Source organism: Notechis scutatus, chromosome 6, assembly GCF_049901735.1.
Source record: "Notechis scutatus isolate UNSWTSFEM ecotype Mainland chromosome 6, rNotScu1.2, whole genome shotgun sequence".
Lineage (NCBI taxonomy): Eukaryota > Metazoa > Chordata > Lepidosauria > Squamata > Elapidae > Notechis > Notechis scutatus.
Window position 1 is genome coordinate 66,811,697 of NC_142014.1, and position 21,966 is coordinate 66,833,662.

The 21,966-nt window shown below is 39.3% G+C and overlaps 1 protein-coding gene across 1 annotated transcript in view; it reads right to left on the reverse strand.

Moving 5' to 3' along the window:
* Window positions 1-2,402: 2,402 nt before the first annotated feature.
* The window catches only part of CACNA2D4 (calcium voltage-gated channel auxiliary subunit alpha2delta 4), a 196,418-nt gene continuing 176,854 nt past the window's right edge, over window positions 2,403-21,966 (reverse strand). The window contains exons 34-40 of the mRNA XM_087968608.1: window positions 19,996-20,048; window positions 18,991-19,046; window positions 16,714-16,734; window positions 12,800-12,917; window positions 6,682-6,797; window positions 3,657-3,736; window positions 2,403-2,836 (exon numbers count right to left, since the gene is read on the reverse strand). Of these exons, the coding sequence (XP_087824734.1) occupies window positions 2,741-2,836; window positions 3,657-3,736; window positions 6,682-6,797; window positions 12,800-12,917; window positions 16,714-16,734; window positions 18,991-19,046; window positions 19,996-20,048 (540 nt within the window). The 3' untranslated portion in view covers window positions 2,403-2,740. The remainder of the gene's footprint in view (window positions 2,837-3,656; window positions 3,737-6,681; window positions 6,798-12,799; window positions 12,918-16,713; window positions 16,735-18,990; window positions 19,047-19,995; window positions 20,049-21,966) is intronic.

Genomic DNA, 21,966 nt, shown 5'->3' on the forward strand with positions numbered 1-21,966 from the left:
GGAAACACTATAAAATCTTTCATTTATTTAATGTACAGTATATGCCAGCCATCTCACTACCCAGAGTGACTGATTTGGACGCAATTCCACCCCCAGTCACACGCAAAGGTTGGGTTTGTGCAACCATTTCCTGAAGGGGAATTTACATATCCATGTGTAAGGGAAGTAATGCACATTAGTAAATAGTCCGATTTATGGTTGCTTCGGCATCGACTTAAAAATAATCCTTTGTGCTTGTCAACATGACCATGCAATATATAGTACGAATATTACATGGTGAACAGGATGTGTGTGGAAGCAAAACAAAACACACCGTCTCACAAATTTCTTTTGGGGAACTTATTAATCAAAAAATTAGATTCTAGCACTGAGGAGGAGGTTGGATTTGATAAAAATTTGGGAAGTAAAAATTTGGTAAATAGCTTCCCAAATTATGATCTCCTAGTCCTCCTGATGGTGCTTTGTAGGATGATGATTTACTTCTCATCACTCACATTGAATTAAACTGACTTTTGTTTTGAGTCTCATAAAGTAAGAATATCAACTTTTTTGCTGTGTACCAACCTGGTACTTAGATTCCTACAGGTGAAATCTATAAATTTATAATCTATAAATTTATAAACTCTCAAGCAAGCATGAAAAAAATCGCCCATAGCTTCTTTCACAAAGGAAAACAGCTTCCAAAAGTAGAGTTTCTATATCTCATGGGTGCATCCTCTTAGATGTGCATCATGCCCTTAATTACTTCAAGGATTTATTATGTAGTCCTACCAATGAGGAAGTGTTTGTCCGAAAGGGAAAATAAATCTTTGGCATAAAGTGGCTGGCTGGAAGCAACAATATGATCTATTGTCTCATTAAACCTAGGCAGCCATCTAATGACCACAGTTTTTTTCCCCAAAAAATCATTTTTTAAAACATTGCCAAATCGAATGTGCCTTAATTTGTAAGTTCAGTCGGATCGTTACTAAATCTATTTCTGTAATTTATACAGGGAATCATAATTCTATAAAATGTTCAAGTGTTTAGAAACAAAATGTGAGCACCATAACTCTGGCGGAAAAATGCAATAGTTAAAAAAAAAAATCCAGAGCGTACATCACTGTCCTATCCTTGTGCGAAAAGTTTGGAGGCACAATCAATTCTCTCTGATATTCCTCAACTTTTTTGTCCAAATCTTTAAAATTATTTAGCCAAGCAAAAGGTAGTCCTCAACTCATGACTGGTTACTTAGCAACTGAAATTCTGACAGATCGACTTGATGGCAGTTCCAATGGCTGCTCCCCCACATGGTCACACATGGCCTCACTTTGGGTGCTCAACAATCAGCCTGCATTTATGGCAGAGTCAGGCGGTCAAGGGGATTATGAACAGGTAGTCCTCAACTTATAACAGTTCACTTAGTGACCGTTTGAAGTTACATTGGCACTGAAAAGTAACTTACCCCCATTTTTCACATGACCGTTGCTGGATTTCCAAGGTTGTGTGATTTACATTACCAGTTGACAACTCACTCACATTTATGACGGTTGCTTCTGACCTTCTGACAAGCAAAGTCAATGGGAAAACCACTTAACAACCCTATTTCGAATTTAAGAACTTCAGTAATTCACTTAACAAATATGCTGAAAAGAGTCGTAAAATGAGGCAAAATTCACTTAGCAAATTTCTTACTTAGCAACCTAAATTTTGGGCTCAGTTGTGCATTACAATGGTTTTGCTAAAAACGAGCATTCCTGTTTTCTGCAAAACCAGCCCATACTGGTTCACTTAACAACTGTGGTGTTAGACCATTGCAGAAAAGGTAATAACATTAGGCTGGTTATTTGACCAATCTGCTTTATGTCTTGTCACAAGTTACGACCATGACGGGCGAGCTCCATCGCAGTCATAACTTGACTACCTGTATTAGAGGCTTAAATCCAGTAGTTAGCACCTTTCTCCAGGTGGGGAAAGCTAATTCATTACAGTCTCTATATACCCTACAGCAGTGATCCCCATCCTTTTTGACGCCGCGGCCCGGTACCGGCATCAGCTGGGCGCCGCGGCCCGGTACCGGCATCAACTGGGCGCCGCCATCTTTTTGACGAAAAAGTGCTTCCGGTGACCTCACCGGAAGCACTTTTTCGTCAAAAAGATGGCGGTGTTAGCACTTCCGTGAGCTTTTTCGGGCAGAAATGGCTTTCACCGGAAAGCTCACGAGCTTGAGCGCCGCCATCTTTGATGAAAAGTGCCCGGTGAGCTTTCTACCCGAAAAGCTCACCGGAAGCACTTTTTACCAAAAAGATGGCGGCGCCAGCAACCAGTGGCCCGGTAAGACTTGTTCCGCGGACCGGTACCGGTCTGCGGACCGGCGGTTGGGGACCCTGCCCTACAGCAGAGGTCCCCAAACTTGGCAACTTTAAGTCTTGTGGACTTCAAGTGGCTGGAGAATTCTGGGAGTTGAAGTCCACAAGTCTTAAAGTTGCCAAGTTTGGGGACCCCTGCGCTACATGCTAGGACAAAATCTAATAAACATCATTCCCCCATCACTACCCTTAGATGAATTGTAGAACTCTACTGTAGAGATGGGAAAGAATCAGTGGTTAGTTTTGTATCATAGTGGTTGTCCTTCTTCTGTCCCACCTGTAAATACAAGGTAGAGCTAGGAAGTCCTTTAGGAGTGATGAGGTCAAGTTCTGTTTGAGGCCCATGTGAAAATAGCAGCCCAGGTGCAATGTAAGGACTGCCATGCACTTTGTCACCGCAGAAGAAGAGCTTCTGTTGCCAGCAGAAACAGGAGCAAAGTTGAGGAGGCTGAAATCGCTGCAGCTCCTCCACAATCTTGGGCATTTTCCTGAAAAAGAGAAGGCCCACAGGTGGTCAGCAACCTTAGTAGTCGGGTAGGATTGGCTCTATGGGAGATGAAGCAGACTTTATGGTAGTGTCATGTCCCTGTCAGAATCTGACTTAGAGGGGGAAGCTGAACAGCTGACAGGGAGTGAGAATGTGGCTCCATTGGCTGTGGAAGAAATTTGGGAAGGGCAAAGTCCGGGTGGACAGAGCAGGGTAGAGGTAGAGCAAGGGAGAGGCAATTCGGAGGAAGACCCAGGCCCACCCCCTCTTCATCCTAGGGCATGCAGGGAGGAATGGAGAAGGGAGCAACGTGAGTTGTGTGGCTTACGGGGGAGGAAAGGGCCCTGATTCCCTTCATTAGCTGCAGCTGGGAACACAGTGTATAAAAGGAAGCTGCGCACAGCAAGTTGTTGGGAGCAAACGTGAATTTATCTGGTATCGTCATGGCTTAACTGTGTTCCTGGCATCTTCCCAACTGTGTGAGTTTTGCCATGATTTCAAGTCTGAAATTCCTTCTCTTGCCTTGTCAGGTTAATTACTTCAGCTTGGTTTGTTTGGATTTTTAGTTACAGTTTGTATGTACCTTGTTTTGGACTGAATTTTCTACAGTTAAAGGCTGTTCCTGGGAGAATTTTTCTCCAGCCAAAGGTAACCTGGACATTGGGGGCAAAGTTGGAGATATAAAGGGACTCTTATTGCTTATTTGACTGTGTTGCCTTTGTTCCAGGCCCTGGGTCATCACAGGTGACAAGGGTATTGTTATACATATAATTCTATAATTTCTGCAAATTATTCCGTAACCGAAAGCTAACTGATCTTACCTCTGGATGGAATGCATGGCAAGTGTCTGGTCGGCGTCTTAGTTTCTGAGAGCGCATCCTGTCACATTTCACCGAACTGTTATGTACGCAGCTGTTAAGGCTAATAGCAGTGTTTGGAAGTGGAGGAAATAGGAACATCTTACTTAAAATATCTAGAGTCAGTGGATGCAGTGTTGGCCAATAATTTAAATTTGCGACTAAAAATACCAGCTGGCCTACAGAAATGTATTTCTATCACATACATAGCATTTCCTGATGCTCAAGCTAAACAGGAGGCTTCGGTCCATGTGGACAATATTGCAGCAATGGGAGAAGCCTACGCACAAAGTCTTGCCACAGGAAGAAGTTTTCCTAAATACTTTTCTGCCACCCCTGTTACTAGTTCCAGTTGAGATGAGCTGGAATTAGTGACCATGTTTTAACAAAAATATCCCCAAATCATACTGAAACCGACAGGAGTTCATAATAACCTATCCGGCCCACTTTATTCGTCACGGCTTTTAGCTGGATTGAGGCAACCTTGGGGGTCTGCACACCTGGGAGCCTTCCTAGATAGGTAGCGGGCTGAGTGTTGAAAGCAATGGCTTTCACTTAGTCTTGGGACACAGCCTGCAAGTTGTTTTCCTCTTTATGCAGAACTTCACAACTCTAGGTTCTATCATATCACAAGACCTAAAATGGACACCTAACACCAAAAACGTCATCAAAAAAGCACAACGAAGAATGTTCTTTCTGAGCCAACTCAGAAAGCTCAAACTGCCCAAGGAGCTGCGGATACAGTTCTACAGGGGAATTATTGAGTCTGTCATCTGCACCTCTGTAACTGTCTGGTTTGGTTCTGCAAGCCAACAAGACAAACACAGACTTCAGACAGTAATTAGGACTGCATTAAAAAACAATTACTACGAACTTGCCTTCCATTGAGGACCTGTATACTGCACGAGTCAAAAAGTGGGCTGTGAAAATATTTACAGACCCCTCACATCCCGGACATAAACTGTTTCAACTCCTGCCCTCAAAACGACGCTATAGAGCACTGCACACCACAACAACTAGACACAAGAACAGTTTTTCCCCGAATGCCATCACTCTGCTAAACAAATAATTCCCTCAACACTGTTCAACTATTACAAAGTCTGCACTACTATTACTGTTAATCTTCCCATCACTCCTTATCACCCATCCCCTCCCACTTGTGATTGTAGGACTGTAACTTTGTCGCTTGTATCCTTACGATTTATATTAACTGTTTCCTAGTATGATTTGATTGCTTATTGTACCCTATGACTATCATTAAGTGTTGTACCTTATGGTTCTTGATGAATGTATCTTTTCATGTACACTGAGAGCATATGCACTAAGACAAATTCCTTGTGTGTCCAATCACACTTGGCCAATAAAGAATTCATTCATTCAACTTAAGTTTATCAGCTAAAGACCAGATGTAATGTTTCATGAGATACATTTTCTGCGCGTTTTATCTTTTCTCACCAACACACTGGTTCAGGGTGAAAATTTCCAAGTTATCCTAAAGAGTTTGTCCCAACAGGTGAGAGCTGAACTTGGAAGCTAAGTCTTGAAAGCTAAGCAAGGTTGAGCTAGGAGGCTATTGCAGAATCCTAGAATAAACAATGATGAATTCTATATGAATTGTCAAGAAAACTTCATGGATGTGTGCATGAAATAGTTGGCAGGAGTCAAGGGAGTCTTTTAAAAAAATCCTTAGCATGCTGGTTCTGCTAAGTTCCCTGCAATTTCTAGGTAAGACTGGTAATATTTTTATTTTGGCAGTTGTACCAGACCATCTATAGCACTGTTTCAGATCACTATGGATTTCTGATCCAAAAGTTGAGAACATTGGCTTTACATATTGTGCCAATCAGAGGTGGTATTCAGCGGGTTCTAAGCAGTTCTGGAGAACTGGTAGCGGAAATTTTAAGTAGTTCGGAGAACCGGCAAATACCACCTCTGACTGGCTTCGTCCCCATCTATTCTCTGCCTCCCGAGTCCCAGATGATCGGCTGGGTCTTCTTTTGTTGCCCTACACAGGAAAATGGAGCTGGAAAGCAGGTTAGTGGGGTGGGGAGGGAATGGGATTTTGCAATAACCTTCCCCCAGGAGTGGGGTGGGAATGAAGATTTTGCAGTATTCTTCCCCTGCCACGCCCACCAAGCCACGTACTCAGAACCAGTAGTAAAAAAAAAATGAATCCCACCACTGGTGCCAATCCAACCAAGTAGTCAGACTACAATAAGTCATGTGGGTCCAGAAATATAGGTTAATTGAATAAATCCTGATTCTTGGGTAAAACTACAGTGCCAGCACAATTGATAAAGTAGCTTGCACATAGCAGTAGAGATAAAATCAAAAGCATCTTGCTTTTATTGTTGTAATTTCTAATATAACTACCTGTTATTTTATATCTCCACTGACTCCACAGATCTTTAAAATTAAAATTTTAAAGAGAATTTGGAAAACAGCAAGGCTTATTTTTTTCCACTTACCTTTGTAAAAAAGATTTATGGAATCTAGAAAAGCACACACATTTTACGTTAACTAAAGTGTAACAAGCAATAATAAATTAATGTAAATAGCAACTAGCAATATAGTACTGTTTCGGTGTGGTGCGGTGGCCTAGAGGTGGAGCTCTCGCCTCACAATCAGGAGGCTGTGAGTTTGACCCTAGGTAGAGGCGGATATTTCTCTCTCTGGGCACACTGCAAATATATCTGCTGAAAGAAACTCCTCATTGGCAACAGGAAGGGCATCCGGCCAGTAAACACTCAGCTTCATTCAGTTGCCCAGACTCCACCCCGCAAGGGATTATGGGATCATTAAAAGAGGATGAATATGGTACTGTTTCGACTTCACTTTTTAACAGTACTGTTTTCACTCTACATTTAAACAGAAGCATGTTCTATTCATCCCTTCTAGAGTTATGAAGGAAAACGCTATTTGTACTTCGTTTGTGCTAATGAACTGCCAAAGAGTTACAGTACAGTACAGGGAATTGCCGGGGAAAAGATATATTTTACTTCTTTAGCCTGCAATGCAAAAGATGGGAAGATGCTGCAGTCACAGGTGGCATCAGTTACCAGGAGCACAAGGTTGCTGTTCATAACTTGCTGCGCCAAAAACATCCTGCAAGATTGAGAAGAACACCCACCCCCAAGAGACAGCATTACATTTTTTCCAAATATTATTTCTATTAAAAAATTTAATTGCAGTAGTAAAAACTATTACAAAGTAAACTTTTGAGAAAGAGAAGAGAATGGAAAGAAAGAATAGAAAGTGTAAGAAAAGAGAAAAAAGAGTGTGTACCAGTAGTTAAAAAAAGAAATTTTATAAGGCAGTGACATCCAACCTTCATCACAAGTATAAACAAATTTAATAACGCTTCATCTTCCATAAGGTTAAACAAATATGTCTTCAACAATTCAATTCTGGAAGTTGCAGTCCACAAATCTTGCCAAGATTGGACACCCTTGGACTAGATCAGGGCTGCCAAACTCGTGGCCCGCAGGTCAGAGGTGTCATACGCTGGCCACGCCCAGTTTAGCAAAGGAGGGGAGTCCCAATACGTCACGTGATGCCACCGTGATGACGCAAATTTGACACCCCTGGACTAGAAACCCTTGTTGTACGCAATCCGATATCTCAGAATTAGTTGAAAAAGGGTAGTGTCATAATTTGCAAATGGTGGACTGATATTGCAATCGAAGCCCAGCCCACTTTGAACATGCATGGGCGTCCCTCCAAAATACGTAATGTTGGGGGTGGGGCTCAGATCTTGTTGCTATTCCCAAAATTCTTGTAGGTTTTGATAGCCCCTTATTAGATAAATCGGCCTCATTTTTGATTTCCTATAACATGGGAACAGGAACTACCTCCCCAACATTACCTGTATTATGAAGTCAGCAATGTTGTAGCTTCATTTCATTTTTTAGAGATGTTAGCTGGCTGCCTGCCTAACTTAGTCAATTATCAAATTGAATTCACCTGCTGTTAACAATACCTTGGACCCCTGTTGTGTCTCAAAGTAAGGAAAGCGAAGAGAAGGGGATAAAAAATTGGACCTCAAAGCTCTTTTTTATAGTCTTATGAGAAGAATGGATAATAAATTATTTTGAGTGAAGTTGATGGTTGAGCAATTAATTGTAAAGGGTTTATTAGGATGACTCGTGGCCAGTTTGTTATATATAGTCCAAGGAGCCTAAATGCTTTATTTCACTGACTTGTCTTTATTTGTTTTCTATCAATTACTTTCTCATATAACAGTAATGTTGTACAGTAGGTTGATAGACAAAGTTACAAGGTATTTGTAAGTTACCTCATGGAAGCCACAGTGCTCTGCTGCCCTCTACCGGCAATTTACAAGGTACAATTGAATCATGTGCTAAAATCTAGAGAAAGGGAGACCTTTAGTTTAATACTGAATGCCACCAAAGATTTTGTCCTGGGATCAGTATACTGGTGGAAGATTCATTTAAGTTTTTCTGAAGACCATCCTGCAAACAGTATTGGGCTGGTAACTTGATGTAAATTAACTGCTTTTTCTAAAACTAACATCTATATAAAAAGTAAAGTTCCCCTCGCACATATGTGCTAGTCGTTTTTGGCTCTAGGGGGTGGTGCTCATCTCCGTTACAAAGCCGAAGAGCCAGCGCTGTCTGAAGACGTCTCCGTAGTCATATGGAGCATTTAGCATTACTAAACACCGAAAACGGACGGAATGCTGTTACCTTCCTGCCAAAGTGGTCCCTATTTTTCTACTTACATTTTTACATGCTTTACCTGCTTTCAAACTGCTAGGTCAGAAGCTGGGACAAGTATCAGAAGCTCACTCCATTAGGTGACACTAGGGATCCGAACCGCCAAACTGCCGATCCTTCTGATTGACAAGATCAGCATCTTATCCAATGAGCTACCACGTCCCCTTAACATCTATATACCTAAGTGTTTTTTCTATCAGGGCAATCTGGTCTACCCATACATGGGACGGAGCATACTGCTTCTGTTTCCGCTTTCACTTTTCAACCCCAATCCAGGAGCTTTCAAAGACAGTCACTTTCTTGACAAACTATTTTTGTGTTAAATATAAACTTAACACACACACACACACACACACACACACATATATATACTAGTTTTGTAGCAGAAGTAACAATGCAATCAACTCAGGGCCATCCTGTTTCAGCCATTTCCTTTCAGACATCAATGCCACCATAGGTTATGGAGCTGCAGGGATCATGGAAGTGTTTTGGCAGAACGTCAGTCTGAATATAGGAGGCAGTTACAGCAAGTCTCATTGATGGCCCTCAAGATGCTCATTAAACAATCCAGTCAAAAAAGACTCCATACCGAGGCAGTCACTGCAACTACAGGTAGGCCTTGATTTACAACCAGTTGCTTAGCAACAGTTCCAGAAGTGGTATTCAGCAGGTTCTGACCAGTTCTGGAGAGCTGGTAGTGGAAATTTTGAGTAGTTCAGAGAACCGGCAAATACCACCTCTGACTGGAGATTTTACAGTATCCTTCCCCTGCCATGTCCACCAAGCCAAGCCCACAGAACCGGTAGTAAAAAATTTTGAATCCCACCACTGAACAGTTCACAATTCCAATGGACTCCCCCAAAAGGACTTACGACCTGTTCCAAAGCTCTGATGGCCTCCTATCTGCTTCTAGTTTTTAGCAAAATTGGCACAAACAATGGGTTCGCTTAATGAGTATGATGTTTGCTTTAAAAACACGGTTCCTCAACAACCGCTTCAGAAAAGGTTGCAAAATAGGGTCAGTCACATGGGCGCTCCGCTTTACAGTCAGGCTCCATGATGAGTGTAAGTCGAGGACTACTAGTATCAGGCAGCTCCTTCTACTAGGCATTTGTGTTTGTGTGTCTGTATGTGAGCCTGTTTGTTAGTCTTTGGGGCAGCTGCACCATACTGGGTTTGTTCTTTTTCTAAAATAAATATTCATAAATTACTAGGGATCTTATCACTTTCATTCATCATAGCTCACAATATTTTTGTCCCTAATATGTTGCTCTTTACTTTTCTCTCCTAAGAGAGAGAAATCTTGATCAAACTTGTGGAAGTTCTCCAAATACATATTTTTTTCAAGCATTTCCAAGAAACTTGCATCTTCAGCCAACAGTTCTTCATCTTGGTTTCTCCGGGTGCCTTCCAACCTTTCATATCAACAGCATCTAACTAATCAGCTACTCACTTTCAAATATTTTCAGATTCTAAAAATGTTTTTCTTAAAACAAATTTAAGTGGGGATATGGCATGCTTCACAGGAAAGCATGGACTGTTCCAAGAAGATGGCAAATCGCTGGGTCAACAACTTTCATTTTTGAAGAATTGCTTTTCTTCATTTTCTAAGTATACAAATTTCGTTTATTGTTAAGATAGCAGATAAGATTAAAAATATCTATGTTTAACCAGTCTTATTTACTTTTGTGTCCCCCATCCTACAGTGGTGTTGAGTACTAAGCACTCCACCATGGGACTAAGCAATCTCACAAAATACAACAATTGCCAGATGGGTTAGAGTGTTTCTTATGAGAATTGAAATGATTGTGCTCGTTGTACAAGAACAGACTTACTGAGATTTCTATCTGTAACAAACCCCACAGAATTAAAAGACCTGAAAAATGTTTGATCTGATTCTAAAAAGGAAAGCGTTCCAATGTGGTCAGACCTACAAAGTAGACCAGACTATGAAACCCTATGAAACCAATCCCATGAACGTCAGGACTCCCTTCATTGGAACTGGTATAATAATAGTATATAATAATTATTAACCAATCCATCATCCTCCATTTAGAGACAAACAACCTACTCTCCAATAAACAATTTGGTTTCAGAAAAAACTATCTTGTAATCTGCAACTCTTACACTGCAAAAACATATGGACTACACAACTTGACCAGGGCAAAGCAATAGACGCAATCTACATAGACTTCTGTAAAGCCTTTGATTCAGTGGTACACGACAAACTACTCCTAAAAATAAAATCTTATGGTATCTCTGGACAACTGAATAACTGGATAGAAGCATTCCTGTCAAACAGACAACAAATGGTCAAAATCGGAACGCCCTATCAAATCCAGTACCTGTCAATAGTGGTGTTCCCCAAGGCAGTGTTCTAGGACCAACTCTCTTCATAATCTACATAAACGACCTTTGTGATCATATCAAGAGCAATTGCGTTCTCTTCGCTGATGATGTAAAGCTGTTCAATACCACAGACAATACTACTACCCTACAAAAGACCTAGACTATGTATCTGAATGGTCTAACATATGGCAACTTCAAATCTCAACAAATAAATGCTCTGTCTTACATATTGGTAAAAAAATCAGAAAATAAAATACAAGCTGAATAGTCAAGATCTTGTTGATGACCCAAGCTCTGTAAAGGACCTGGGAATACTCACCTCTAATGATCTAAGTGCTAGAGCCCACTGCAACTACATAGCCAAAAAGGCATTAAGAGTTGTTAACCTAATCCTACGTTGCTTTTTCTCTGGTAATATCTCACTAATAACCAGAGCATACAAAACATTTGCTAGACCAATACTCGAATACAGTTCATCAGTCTGGAATCCTTATTACGTATGTGATATTAGCACAATTGAGAAAGTCCAGAAGTATTTCACAAGAAGAGTTCTCCACTCTTCTACTGCGTTGTAGAATACCTTATGCCACCAGACTCGAAATTCTAAAACTAGAAAACCTTGAATTACGCCGCCTTCGGTCCGACTTAAGCATGGTATATAAAATCATACATTGCAATGTCCTACCTGTCAATGAATACTTCAGCTTTAACCATAACAACACAAGAGCACACAACAGATACAAACTCAAAGTAAACCGCACCAAACTTGATTGCAGGAAATACGACTTCAGCAATAGAGTGGTCAATGTCTGGAATACTCTACCCGACTCTGTAGTCTCTTCCCCAAACCCCAAAAACTTTAACCTTAGACTGTCTACTATTGACCTCACCCCTTTCCTAAGAGGTCTGTAGGGGCGTGCATAAGCACACCAACGTGCCTACCGTCCCTGTCCTATTGTTTCTCTTATTCTTTTATTTTTCTTATATGTACCCATTTCATATATTCACAACTATGTATACACTTGTACTTATTATCTTGTAAACAATTGACAAATAAAATAAATAAATAAATAAATAAAATAAATAAAATAAATAAAATAAATAAAATAAATAAAATAGTTGAAGATTGCAAGCCTGAATATGCTTCCTCCCTTTATGTGAACTAGGAAAGGGCTTCTCTGAGACATTTTCTCAAGTTACTTTCTTGGCCCAGACTCAAGCCTCTTTTATTGGATGTCTGTCTGTCTGTCCTATCTATCTATCTATCTATCTATCTATCTATCTATCTATCTATCTATCTATCTATCTATCTATCTATCTATCTATCTATCTATCTATCTATCTATCTATCTATCTACCTATTTATCTATCTATCTATCTATCTATCTATCTATCTATCTATCTATCTATCTATCTATCTATCTATCTATCATCCTCTATCATCTGTCTAATCTCCTCCCTCCTTCCCCTTCCTCCCTCCTTACCTAATTTGTATGGCTAGACAGTAAACAAAATTTTAAAATATAAAAACAAATTAATATATACAAATACATAGTACCCAACAATAAAGTATCCATCATAATGATTAAATTAACCACTAAATGGGTCCCTGCACAAACTTGGGGCTCTACTTCCAGGCACAAGGCTGGGTCTTTAAGGACTTAACTAGTGAGTTGGGGTCACCCTGATCACTGGAGTGAGAGTGTTCCATACGGCCTTGGTAGCAGCTCTTCCTCCTGTCCTTCAAGGTCATTCCATTTCCCTTCTATGCAGTGTTAGGAACCAGAAAGGATACCTGTTTCCAGCTACTACCCATTTGATGAGGGCAGGAGAGGATAATGACTTCTGTAGCTGAACTTAAGTGCCAGGCGCATGTAGAAGGCAACAGTCAGGATCTTAACCAGGATTTATTATTTTGCTCTTTTAATGCTGGCAATAACAAGCAATGTGTATGGATCAGAGGAAAAGGGGCAAAATTCTTGGTTTGCCCTTGAGAAGCATAGATAAAGACCATTCTCTTACTTCTGACAGGCTCCACACTCAATTAGTCCATTGGCCTCTTTGATAGCAGGCTCGTACACAAACACAGGATATTCGGTGTCACAGGGTTGCAGCACATCATGTTTTTTATGTTTGTGAGCTAGAATGGGAAGAAATAAAAGAGTCAGAGGGAGAAAATCAAGCACGAGTGAAAAATGTAGAGAGACAAACTGCATGGACACCAAAGGCCACTAGATGCTGTTGCTGAGCCAATGATTGAGGATGTCTTCAATTTATGGTGCTAAATCTCCTTTCACTCTAGATACAGGTACAGTTAAATACTGTGCTAAAATCTTCAGAAAAGGAGACTTTTCTCGACCAGTTAGAAATTTTGGGAGTGACTGTCCAACTCTGCTAAAAGGGAGGAGAAAAAGGGCAGGAAAAGACCTTTATAATTCTCCACAAATGTCTGTTTTTGGCTTAAAGGGTCAATTGCATTTCTAACCCCTCCCTCCCCCCAGTCAAATAGATTCAAACAAATTGGTGCAATAAATCATGTGAGGCTCGATGCATCTGGCCAGTCTTTGGCATACACCTTACTGAAATAAATGAAATGAACATGGTTTGGATAAATCTGTCTAATACAATGGAGATTGCAAGAGAGAAATGCCAAGTGACTCATTAGGTTTATTCTCAGCTGTAGATTCCTTGGGACCAGCATGACAGTGGGAACTTTTAATCCAAATAGCCAAAATACAGGGAAAGGCGATGAAGCTATAATGCCAAGTCATCTCCCATATTCTTACTAAAAGTAATTTCAGCAATAAAGCAACCCCCCACATTTTCTACTTCTAGGGTGACAAAAAAAAAGGTAACATTTAATTTAACTTGCCCATTTGTAATGAAAACTCCCCATGTTTGTCCTGGGATGAGAAGGATAAGCAATTTTTATTCTTGCTTTGAAAATAAATTCCTTTCAACTCAAATGCAATGTTTTATTACAGACTAATTTAACCAAGAAGCTGATAATTTCTTAGTTGCATGGGATGTCAACCAACGGAGATCAGTGGGATATCTTGAAGGGGGATGTGAGTTGATCAGCTAAAGAGATAGTCCAGTTAATACATAACCTGGTTGCCAAGAGGGAAGAAATCTCTGATCCAACAAGGCCTGGGTCAATCTCAGTTGAAGCGCAATGTTTGTTTGAGAATAGCAATTGCAAGAACTATCGTTTGCAAATATATGGTATACACAAATAAAATTGCTGGCTTAGTGTATCACAGGTGACTGCTAGAGGAAAACACTGCTAGTATTTACAGTGTCACTAAGGACCCCTCAAAATAGCATAAATATGATTTATTGAGATTAATTGGTCACCCAGCTCCACTCCGAGTACTGTACAAAAGTTTTTTTAAAAAAAGTAAAAAAACACAAAAATAGCATTTTAGCATGACTGTAGCTTTGTTGTTTAAATGATGTATGTTGATTGCCTTTATTTAGTATTCTATTATGATTTCTGTTGTTTGCTCATTTAGTATCCTATGAGTATCACTGAATTTATATGTTATGAATTATGATGATTGTATTTTATGATTGATTGTGCTTGCTGCTTGTATGCACGCTGAGAGCTTACGCACTGGAGACAAATTCCTTGTGTGCTCAATCACACTTGGCCAATAAAGAATTCTACTTCAATATACTATCTATTCAATGATCAAATTCACTAGGGAAAGGACCTTGAGGAAAATAGGCAAACAATGTTATGTAAGGAAAGGGGGCTGAAACATCCTTCAAGCCCTGGGAAACAAGGGAGTATTTAGAAGAGACTGAAGCAACTCCTTTCTAATTCATTGGGACATACAAAGGAAGGGGAGGTAAAAAGCACAACCAGGCTTGGAAGATTCTGTTATAATAACCTATTTCAATAGAGTTTAATTCTACTCTGTTTAATGATCTGGTCTATCCTGAAGGGCTGACAGCAGAGCATTATCTATATATATATAAAAGCGAAATACCCCTCATGCATCATCACAAAATCTCCAGAATCGTAAAGCCTACAAACTTGAAATTTGGCACGAATGTTCCTCTTAGCTTCTAGGTGCTCACTATGAAAGGATTTTTCGAAATGACCATCACAGCATTATTATTAACACGCTCTGATGCTAAGGAGTTCTACTCCCACACCCCACCTGAAAAAAAATCTGTTCCAAATGCAAAACACAAGCAGAGAAGAGGAGTTTCAGTTTCAGAGCACCAAGCAGTTTTAGTACAGAACAGTTGAGCTAAGCCATGCCCAGGCTCCTTGCTGTCTCCTTCTTGCTCACACAGCAAATACCGTTTCAGTTTCCATGTTTCAGTTTCCAAACAGCCCTCAACTGTCTCACACACTGACAGGACGCTAGCCAGATGAATACCGATGGATGCTGGTAGGCAGAGGCACAATTTTTTCCCCTTATTTTCCTCCCCAAAAACTAAGCCTGATCACATAGTTTCATAGTGAAGCACAGGTATTGGGCTAGTATTCATATATAGGTAGTCTTCCACTTACAACCATAACTGAGCCTGGTTTTATGGTTGTAAATCATTAAGTGTCATCATAGGATTGACATTTTTGCAATGGTCGTGAGGGAACCTGTGGTTGTTAAGCAAACTCTGTCTGCAATGGGTGCTTTTTACCAGAGGTAAATGTTGCTTTCTGGCAAAATATGTAAATCATGGACACTGCAAATGGCTGTAAATGTGGACCAGTTCCTGAGCGCCCAAATTAAGGATGTAGTTTTTTTAAAACTACATTCACATGACTAGGGAGGACAGAACTTTGAATCCAGGACGTCTCTTTTTGGGTCCATTGCAACTTCAAGTCATAGTTAAAGGACTGGTTATAAGCAGGGGTGGGATTCAAATTTTTAAACAACTGGTTCTGTGGGTATGGCTTAGGTGGTGGGCGTGGCTGGATGGACATGGCTTGGTGGTCATGTTATTGGCTGGGCGTGGCCAACTCAATATCACTCACATCGAGGCATGCATCTCCTCGCCTGGCCTCTCATGACTGTGGGGATGCTGCAACAGTTGTAAGTGTGAAAAATGGTCATAAGTCACTTTTTTCAGTGCCATTGTAACTTTGAATGGTCACTCCACACAAGCAAAGTACCAGCAAAGGAGGGGGAAAAAAACTCCAGAGTCCTGCCAAGTCCTGCCAAGAATGTAATAAGGGTTAACAGAGAGACAGTTTCTATAACCAACACCAGAATGTTTCCTTCCTGCCTTCCTTACAGGATTAGGCCAGTAATTTCTTCTAACAACCGGTTCTCCAAACTGCTTAGAATGTTAACAACCCGTTCTAGTGAATAGGTGCGAACTGGTAGAATCCCACCCCTGGTTATAAGTTGAGAACTATGTGTAACATGGAAATGTAGGAAATGTAAAAACTGAATGAATATAACTATGGGAAAGCCATGAAGAAAATTCTTCCTATTTTTTCAAATCTGAAAAATGTAAAAATGAAAAAAATAGATGTTAAGATGGAAGACTTAGAAAAATGAGTGGAAGATTCTTCTTAGCAATATATAAAAGAATCATCACTCTTCTATTTTCTCATTTTTTTTTATTCTGCCATTGTTTTGATTTTTATGGACAGTAATTACCGGCTCTGTATAATACCCATTGATTTTATGAAGACGTGTAGAAAATCTATATATTTTGCCCTAGTTGCATCTATATATGTCATGTGTAGTTATTCAGCTATCAAGCTGGACAAGAAAAAAATTATAAAATATATTTATCTTCCATTGAATTGTGGCCTGATAACCAAGTAGAAAGTTATCTTCCTGTTTGATATTGAAAGATTTAATTAGGCTATGCATAAATTGTGATATTATGAACTTTGTTGTTAAATCTCATGCAAGTCTTCTAATTCAGAAGACAAAACTCTTTGTATGACAACACTACTTACTTACCATGATGAAAAACAGATTTGGCTGTATTGTTCACATGGCGTAAGAAATGATGAGAATGAGTCCATCATGACACGTCCACAAGATGATGACACAACATTATTGTGAAGATACATGAAAGAAGGGAGAGGGATGGAAAATGAAGAAAGAAAGAAATGATATGATGGTATGGTGGTTAAAGTAATACAAGGTCACAACTATTCTATATGAGGTATCCCAATGCTGTACTATAGAGGTTTTAAAGGTGATGACCAGCACTTTGAAGTAGGTTTCTGGACCTAATTCAAAGTATGTGTCATTATCTTTTAAGCTCTACACATGGAGTACTGGGATACATCCAGGATGGCTTTGGAAAAAGTGAAGGTATCCACTCGGTCTGATTATGTAGAAGGGTTCTGTTGAGGGATTTCTCTCCCTGAGTCATTCCTAGACAACAGGTCTTTATGCTGTCAATCCCCATTCTGTGGGAAATAATTCTCTTGGTGATTCAGGCTTCCTCAACCTTGCAGGATCCAATCTGGATCGGTCACTGGGACCAGAGTCTTTTATGCTTTTGGACTCGTAATGGAGCCCATCCTCAGGGAACTTCTCTCTCCCAGAAGGTGTGCTTTTTTCCACTGGTTGTTGTTTTCCTTGTGCTGCCAAGTCCTCAGCTCTTAAACACCTGATAATCTGGTGGTAAATCAGCACTTCTGTTCAAGGAGCCTGTTTCCCAGCTCCAGTCATTTCCCTGGCTATCTTTGCATCTGCTCAGCCAACAATCTTAGTAGCTGTGAAATTGAATGTACGCCCTTGTTCATTGCAATGTGTGGCTACCAATGAGTTCAAGTCTCATACTCCTTGATTTAAATCAGAGCACTGTGACATCTCCATGCTGGGAATTGGAGTCTCTTTTTAACTGGACAACAACCAGCAGGGGAAATTGTATTTCTTAGCATTGCCAGCCTCCTCCCATCTAAACAAGCCTCAACTTTGTTTAGATTTTAGAAAACAGTTAAAATGAAGGCTGCCCCACCACTCTTGCCATGACCAGTTATGAAAGGTTACCATGATCACCGATCTCATTGCACCATTTTATTTTCAAGTTTTAACTTTTGCTTTTGAACTGGCATCAATTTATTTATTTATGGGAAAATAAAAAGATAAATAATATGTGGGTGTTCTCTCTGCCTATCTGTCTCACTCTCTTTCTATGTAACTATCTTAAGCACAATTTATATGGTTAATTTGATGATGGTCAAAATTTTTGGGGAATGTATGTATTTATGACCCAACATGTGGTACAGTGTTTTTTTGAAATGGTTACTGTGGCTTTTAAAAAAATGTACTTAGCATTAATAACAAATTGGATATTCAGGATATATTTTAAGAAATTATTCTCTCCTTCTAAACTCCTCCTGATTTGTCCTTATGCACAGTCTATAGTCACCAAGACTAGAACTTTATTCTTTAAAAAGAAAAAAAATAAAGTTATCCATTTTCATAATTTTAATAATCTATGAACCATGAAGAACTTCTTCCAGTTAATATAAGTGAAAGATCTTATGTTAATGTATTTCTGACTTAGGTATTTTGGTATCCAGTACTAATATTCCCTCATGTGTTCCAACTAAAATACCTGAGCAAATTAGAATAAATGAACAGTTTCATTGACAATTTTCAATAGTCTTCTACCTATCTTCTGTGACAGCCTACTACAGACTATGTAACCAAGGTACCAAAGTAATCAATGCCATTAATCCTTGCCAAATTAATGCTGATGTCAAAATGAGATGAATGGAATTCAAATGTAATATTCTTAATACTAAAGGTAAAGGTTCCCCTCGCACATACGTGCTAGCTAGTCGTTTCCAGCTCTAGGGGGTGGTGCTCATCTCCGTTACAAAGCTGAAGAGCCAGCGCTGTCCAAAGACATCTCCGTGGTCATGTGGCCAGCATGACTAAACACCGAAGGTGCACAGAACGCTGTTACCTTCCCACCAAAGAGGTCCCTATTTTTCTACTTGTATTTTTACATGCTTTCGAACTGCTAGGTTGGCAGAAGCTGGGACAAGTAACGGGAGCTCACTCTGTTACACGGCGCTAGGGATTCGAACCACCGAACTGCCGACCTTTCTGATCGACAAGCTCAGTGTCTTAGCCACTGAGCCACTGTGTCCCTTTTCTTAACACTAACAAGTGACAATTCTTTCAGGCTGTGCTAAATTGCATTATTACTGATAACTTTTCCATCCAAATGTTGTGGCTTGCTATGTGTTTTCGGCAATCCTGCATACTCACCATCAGCCAAGCTATCCATGTGCCAGAAACTAAAAATGTTAAATTCCAAAAGGAATCTGTCAAAAAAGAAAAATATGATATAGTTTATGTCAGCCCAGAAGGGCAGAGGTGTTGTCAAACAGGCAAGTACTTCTGATTTGCTGCTTAGAATTTGCCTTGAAGCAACATTTTATTTCTTGCCTGAACCAGACACTTCAAATCCTTCTTCCTTACGTTTTGACTAGGTAATTGTGTCTTTATTCTCATAAAAATTAGTAGCAATTCCAGTGGCAAAGTTGTCATTAACACTGTGCTCTTAGGAGCTGGGAGGGAAATACTCTCAGTCACCTTGAAAGCCATCTGTTTGATCATAGTGAATCATTGCAACAGCTGTTGAATATGCCTGGCAAATTAATCTCTACAAGCATCTTGGAATCTGGTTCCATGCTCAGAGGCATTTGGATCCAACCCTTTCATCTGAGACCCACAGCATCATTGAATGATGCTACCCCAGATGTCTTTATCATCAGCAAATCTTTCTTACTAAAAATCCCTGGTCTCCCATTGATAAAGTTGGCAGGGAAAGGAAATGGCCTTAAATGCTCAGGAACAGAACGACCTCTTTTCCAAGGTGCCTCCATTCACACAGATCACTTTAGAACACCCAGTTGGCCGAATTTGAGACATGAAGAGTAATTCTGAAGACTCGGAGATACACCTTGCTTGACATTAAAGTATTGCAACATCTCCGTACTGGGGAATTGCAATCTTATTTTAACTGGACAATTCCCGTGGGGGAAATTATATATTTCTTAGCACTGCTGGGCATTTTGAAGTTGCTTTAATATTTTCTTATTCATTTCCTATTATAATAAAATTCCAGAATAACAACAACTCTATAAAAAGTTAAGAATATGCTTAATCTGAAGGCCTCAAAGATTCAATGTTTAGCATACTAATTAAATTCTGAAACATAATTTCTTCAGATGCAATTTTCCGCTAGCATTCCCAAACATTCATACTCACATGAAGAAATCGGTGATCATCCATTTTGCTGCTGCCAATAATGTATAAATTGGCTGTTGAAAAAAGAATGACTAAGTCTCAAAAGAAAAAGAAATATCTTACATAGTGCACAATTTCAATTTTTTTTCTTTCCCTTAATAACTTAAATGGCTTTCTTTAAGAATCTGCAGGTATTATACAAAATGCATCCAAGTCAGTTGTCTTTTCCACTAATGATAAATCAGGACATTTAAGAAAAAATATATAAAATATTTTGAAAATAAAGTTTTCCCAACTGAAAAGGCTAAAAAGATTATGTATACAAGAAAAAAAAAACAGTTATTTGTGAAACTGAACAACCACTACCTCCCCTAAACAGCTGTTTTGGATCATGCAGTACTGAAAATATTTTAACAAAACCCAAAGTATTTTGGATAGTAAAATTTCCACTTTTTGTCACAGTAGGAATAATGACTTGTGTTGATGTTGGGTTATATTAATATTACATGAATGTTGGTTTTGTCTTCTTATGAATATTTCTGAGCTACTTTTGCTATAAATCTAGGTCTTCCTCATTTTGACCAGACAAATGGAGCCAAACTAACACTACCATCTTCAGGATGTATAATTCATAATGTACTTTACATGGTTAAAAGGTCCCTGCATCTCCACACATATGTAATTCAATCTTAAAGACAAAGAGGCAACCATCTTAAGAGAATTGAGATCAGTTTGAATAAAATGAAAGGAAGAAGGGTCTGTTTATAAAGACAATATTATTCTAGTAAAGGTCCTTCATTGTTAATATAATATAATTTTTTTTTCTTATGTTCAATTGTGTCCAGTTCTTGGAAACTGCTGAATAACTTCCTGCCGTTTTCTTAGCAAGATTTTTCAGAAGTAGTTTGCCATTGTCTGCTTCCTTGGGTTGAAAGAAAGTGACTGGCCCAGGGTCACCTAGGTGGGCTTTGTGCTTAAGGTGAGAGTAGAACTCAGTCTACCAGTTTCAAACTTTTTATTTTTTGAAAATTTTATTTGGGTTTTCACACAAAAAAACATAATACAAATAAAACATCTTTTTTTCAAAAATAGCATGGTCCCGGGTTACACTTCTTCATACGGACACAAACTCAATTTCATGCTCACTTTTATGTTCTATTCCATATCTTATTACTGTTTTACATTTTCCACATAGTTTTTCTCCTCTCTTAATTTTCTCAATTTTATTTTAATTATCTCATATCAATTCAAATCATTATATTTATACTTTTGTCTGTCCTGTTTCAATTTCATATTTTCTTTTCTCATTAAACAAATTTTCTCCTGTAGTTATTAATTGGAGTATGACACCTTTATATCTTTTAATTTTATCAATTCAACTCTTATTTAAGCTTCTGGTTTGAGCCTCTTTGCGGACAGACCGAAACCGTGATCGTGCGCGATTTTGATCCGTGCTCGCCGCTGGAGCGCCCCGAGCCAGCTGGTTTTGGGGCTAAGCCACCCCGTACATCTCTCCTCCTCAGCTGGCCATTATTCCCTTTCCCGAAGGCAGTTGCAGCGGTGGTCAGAAATGGCCACCTCAAAGAAGAACTCGACTGGAAAAGAATGTGCAGGAGGAAGATAAGAAGAGAAAGTTTTGGTTGATTGGATTAAACTGCAAAAGCAACAACTAAGGTATCCTGGAATTTAAACTAAAAAAAAGTAACACTGTTCCCAAAGAAGATTCTCAAGCAGCAAAGGAGAGAGAAAAGGGAAAGGATTTGGTTTTTTTTTCTTCTCTCCTTTTCCCTATACTGCCAGCTAAGAGACCTAAATAAGAAATTGGAAAAAAAATCCACTTTGACATTAATAGGCATTCAAGCTGAAAATAAAATGTCAAAGGGATAATAAACATTTCTGAATACTTAAACCTTTTAAAAGCAGGAAAGGAGAGAAAAAGAATAAAAGGGCAGGATCTGGAAAAAAGGGAGGAGACTGCCTGGAATTACAGTA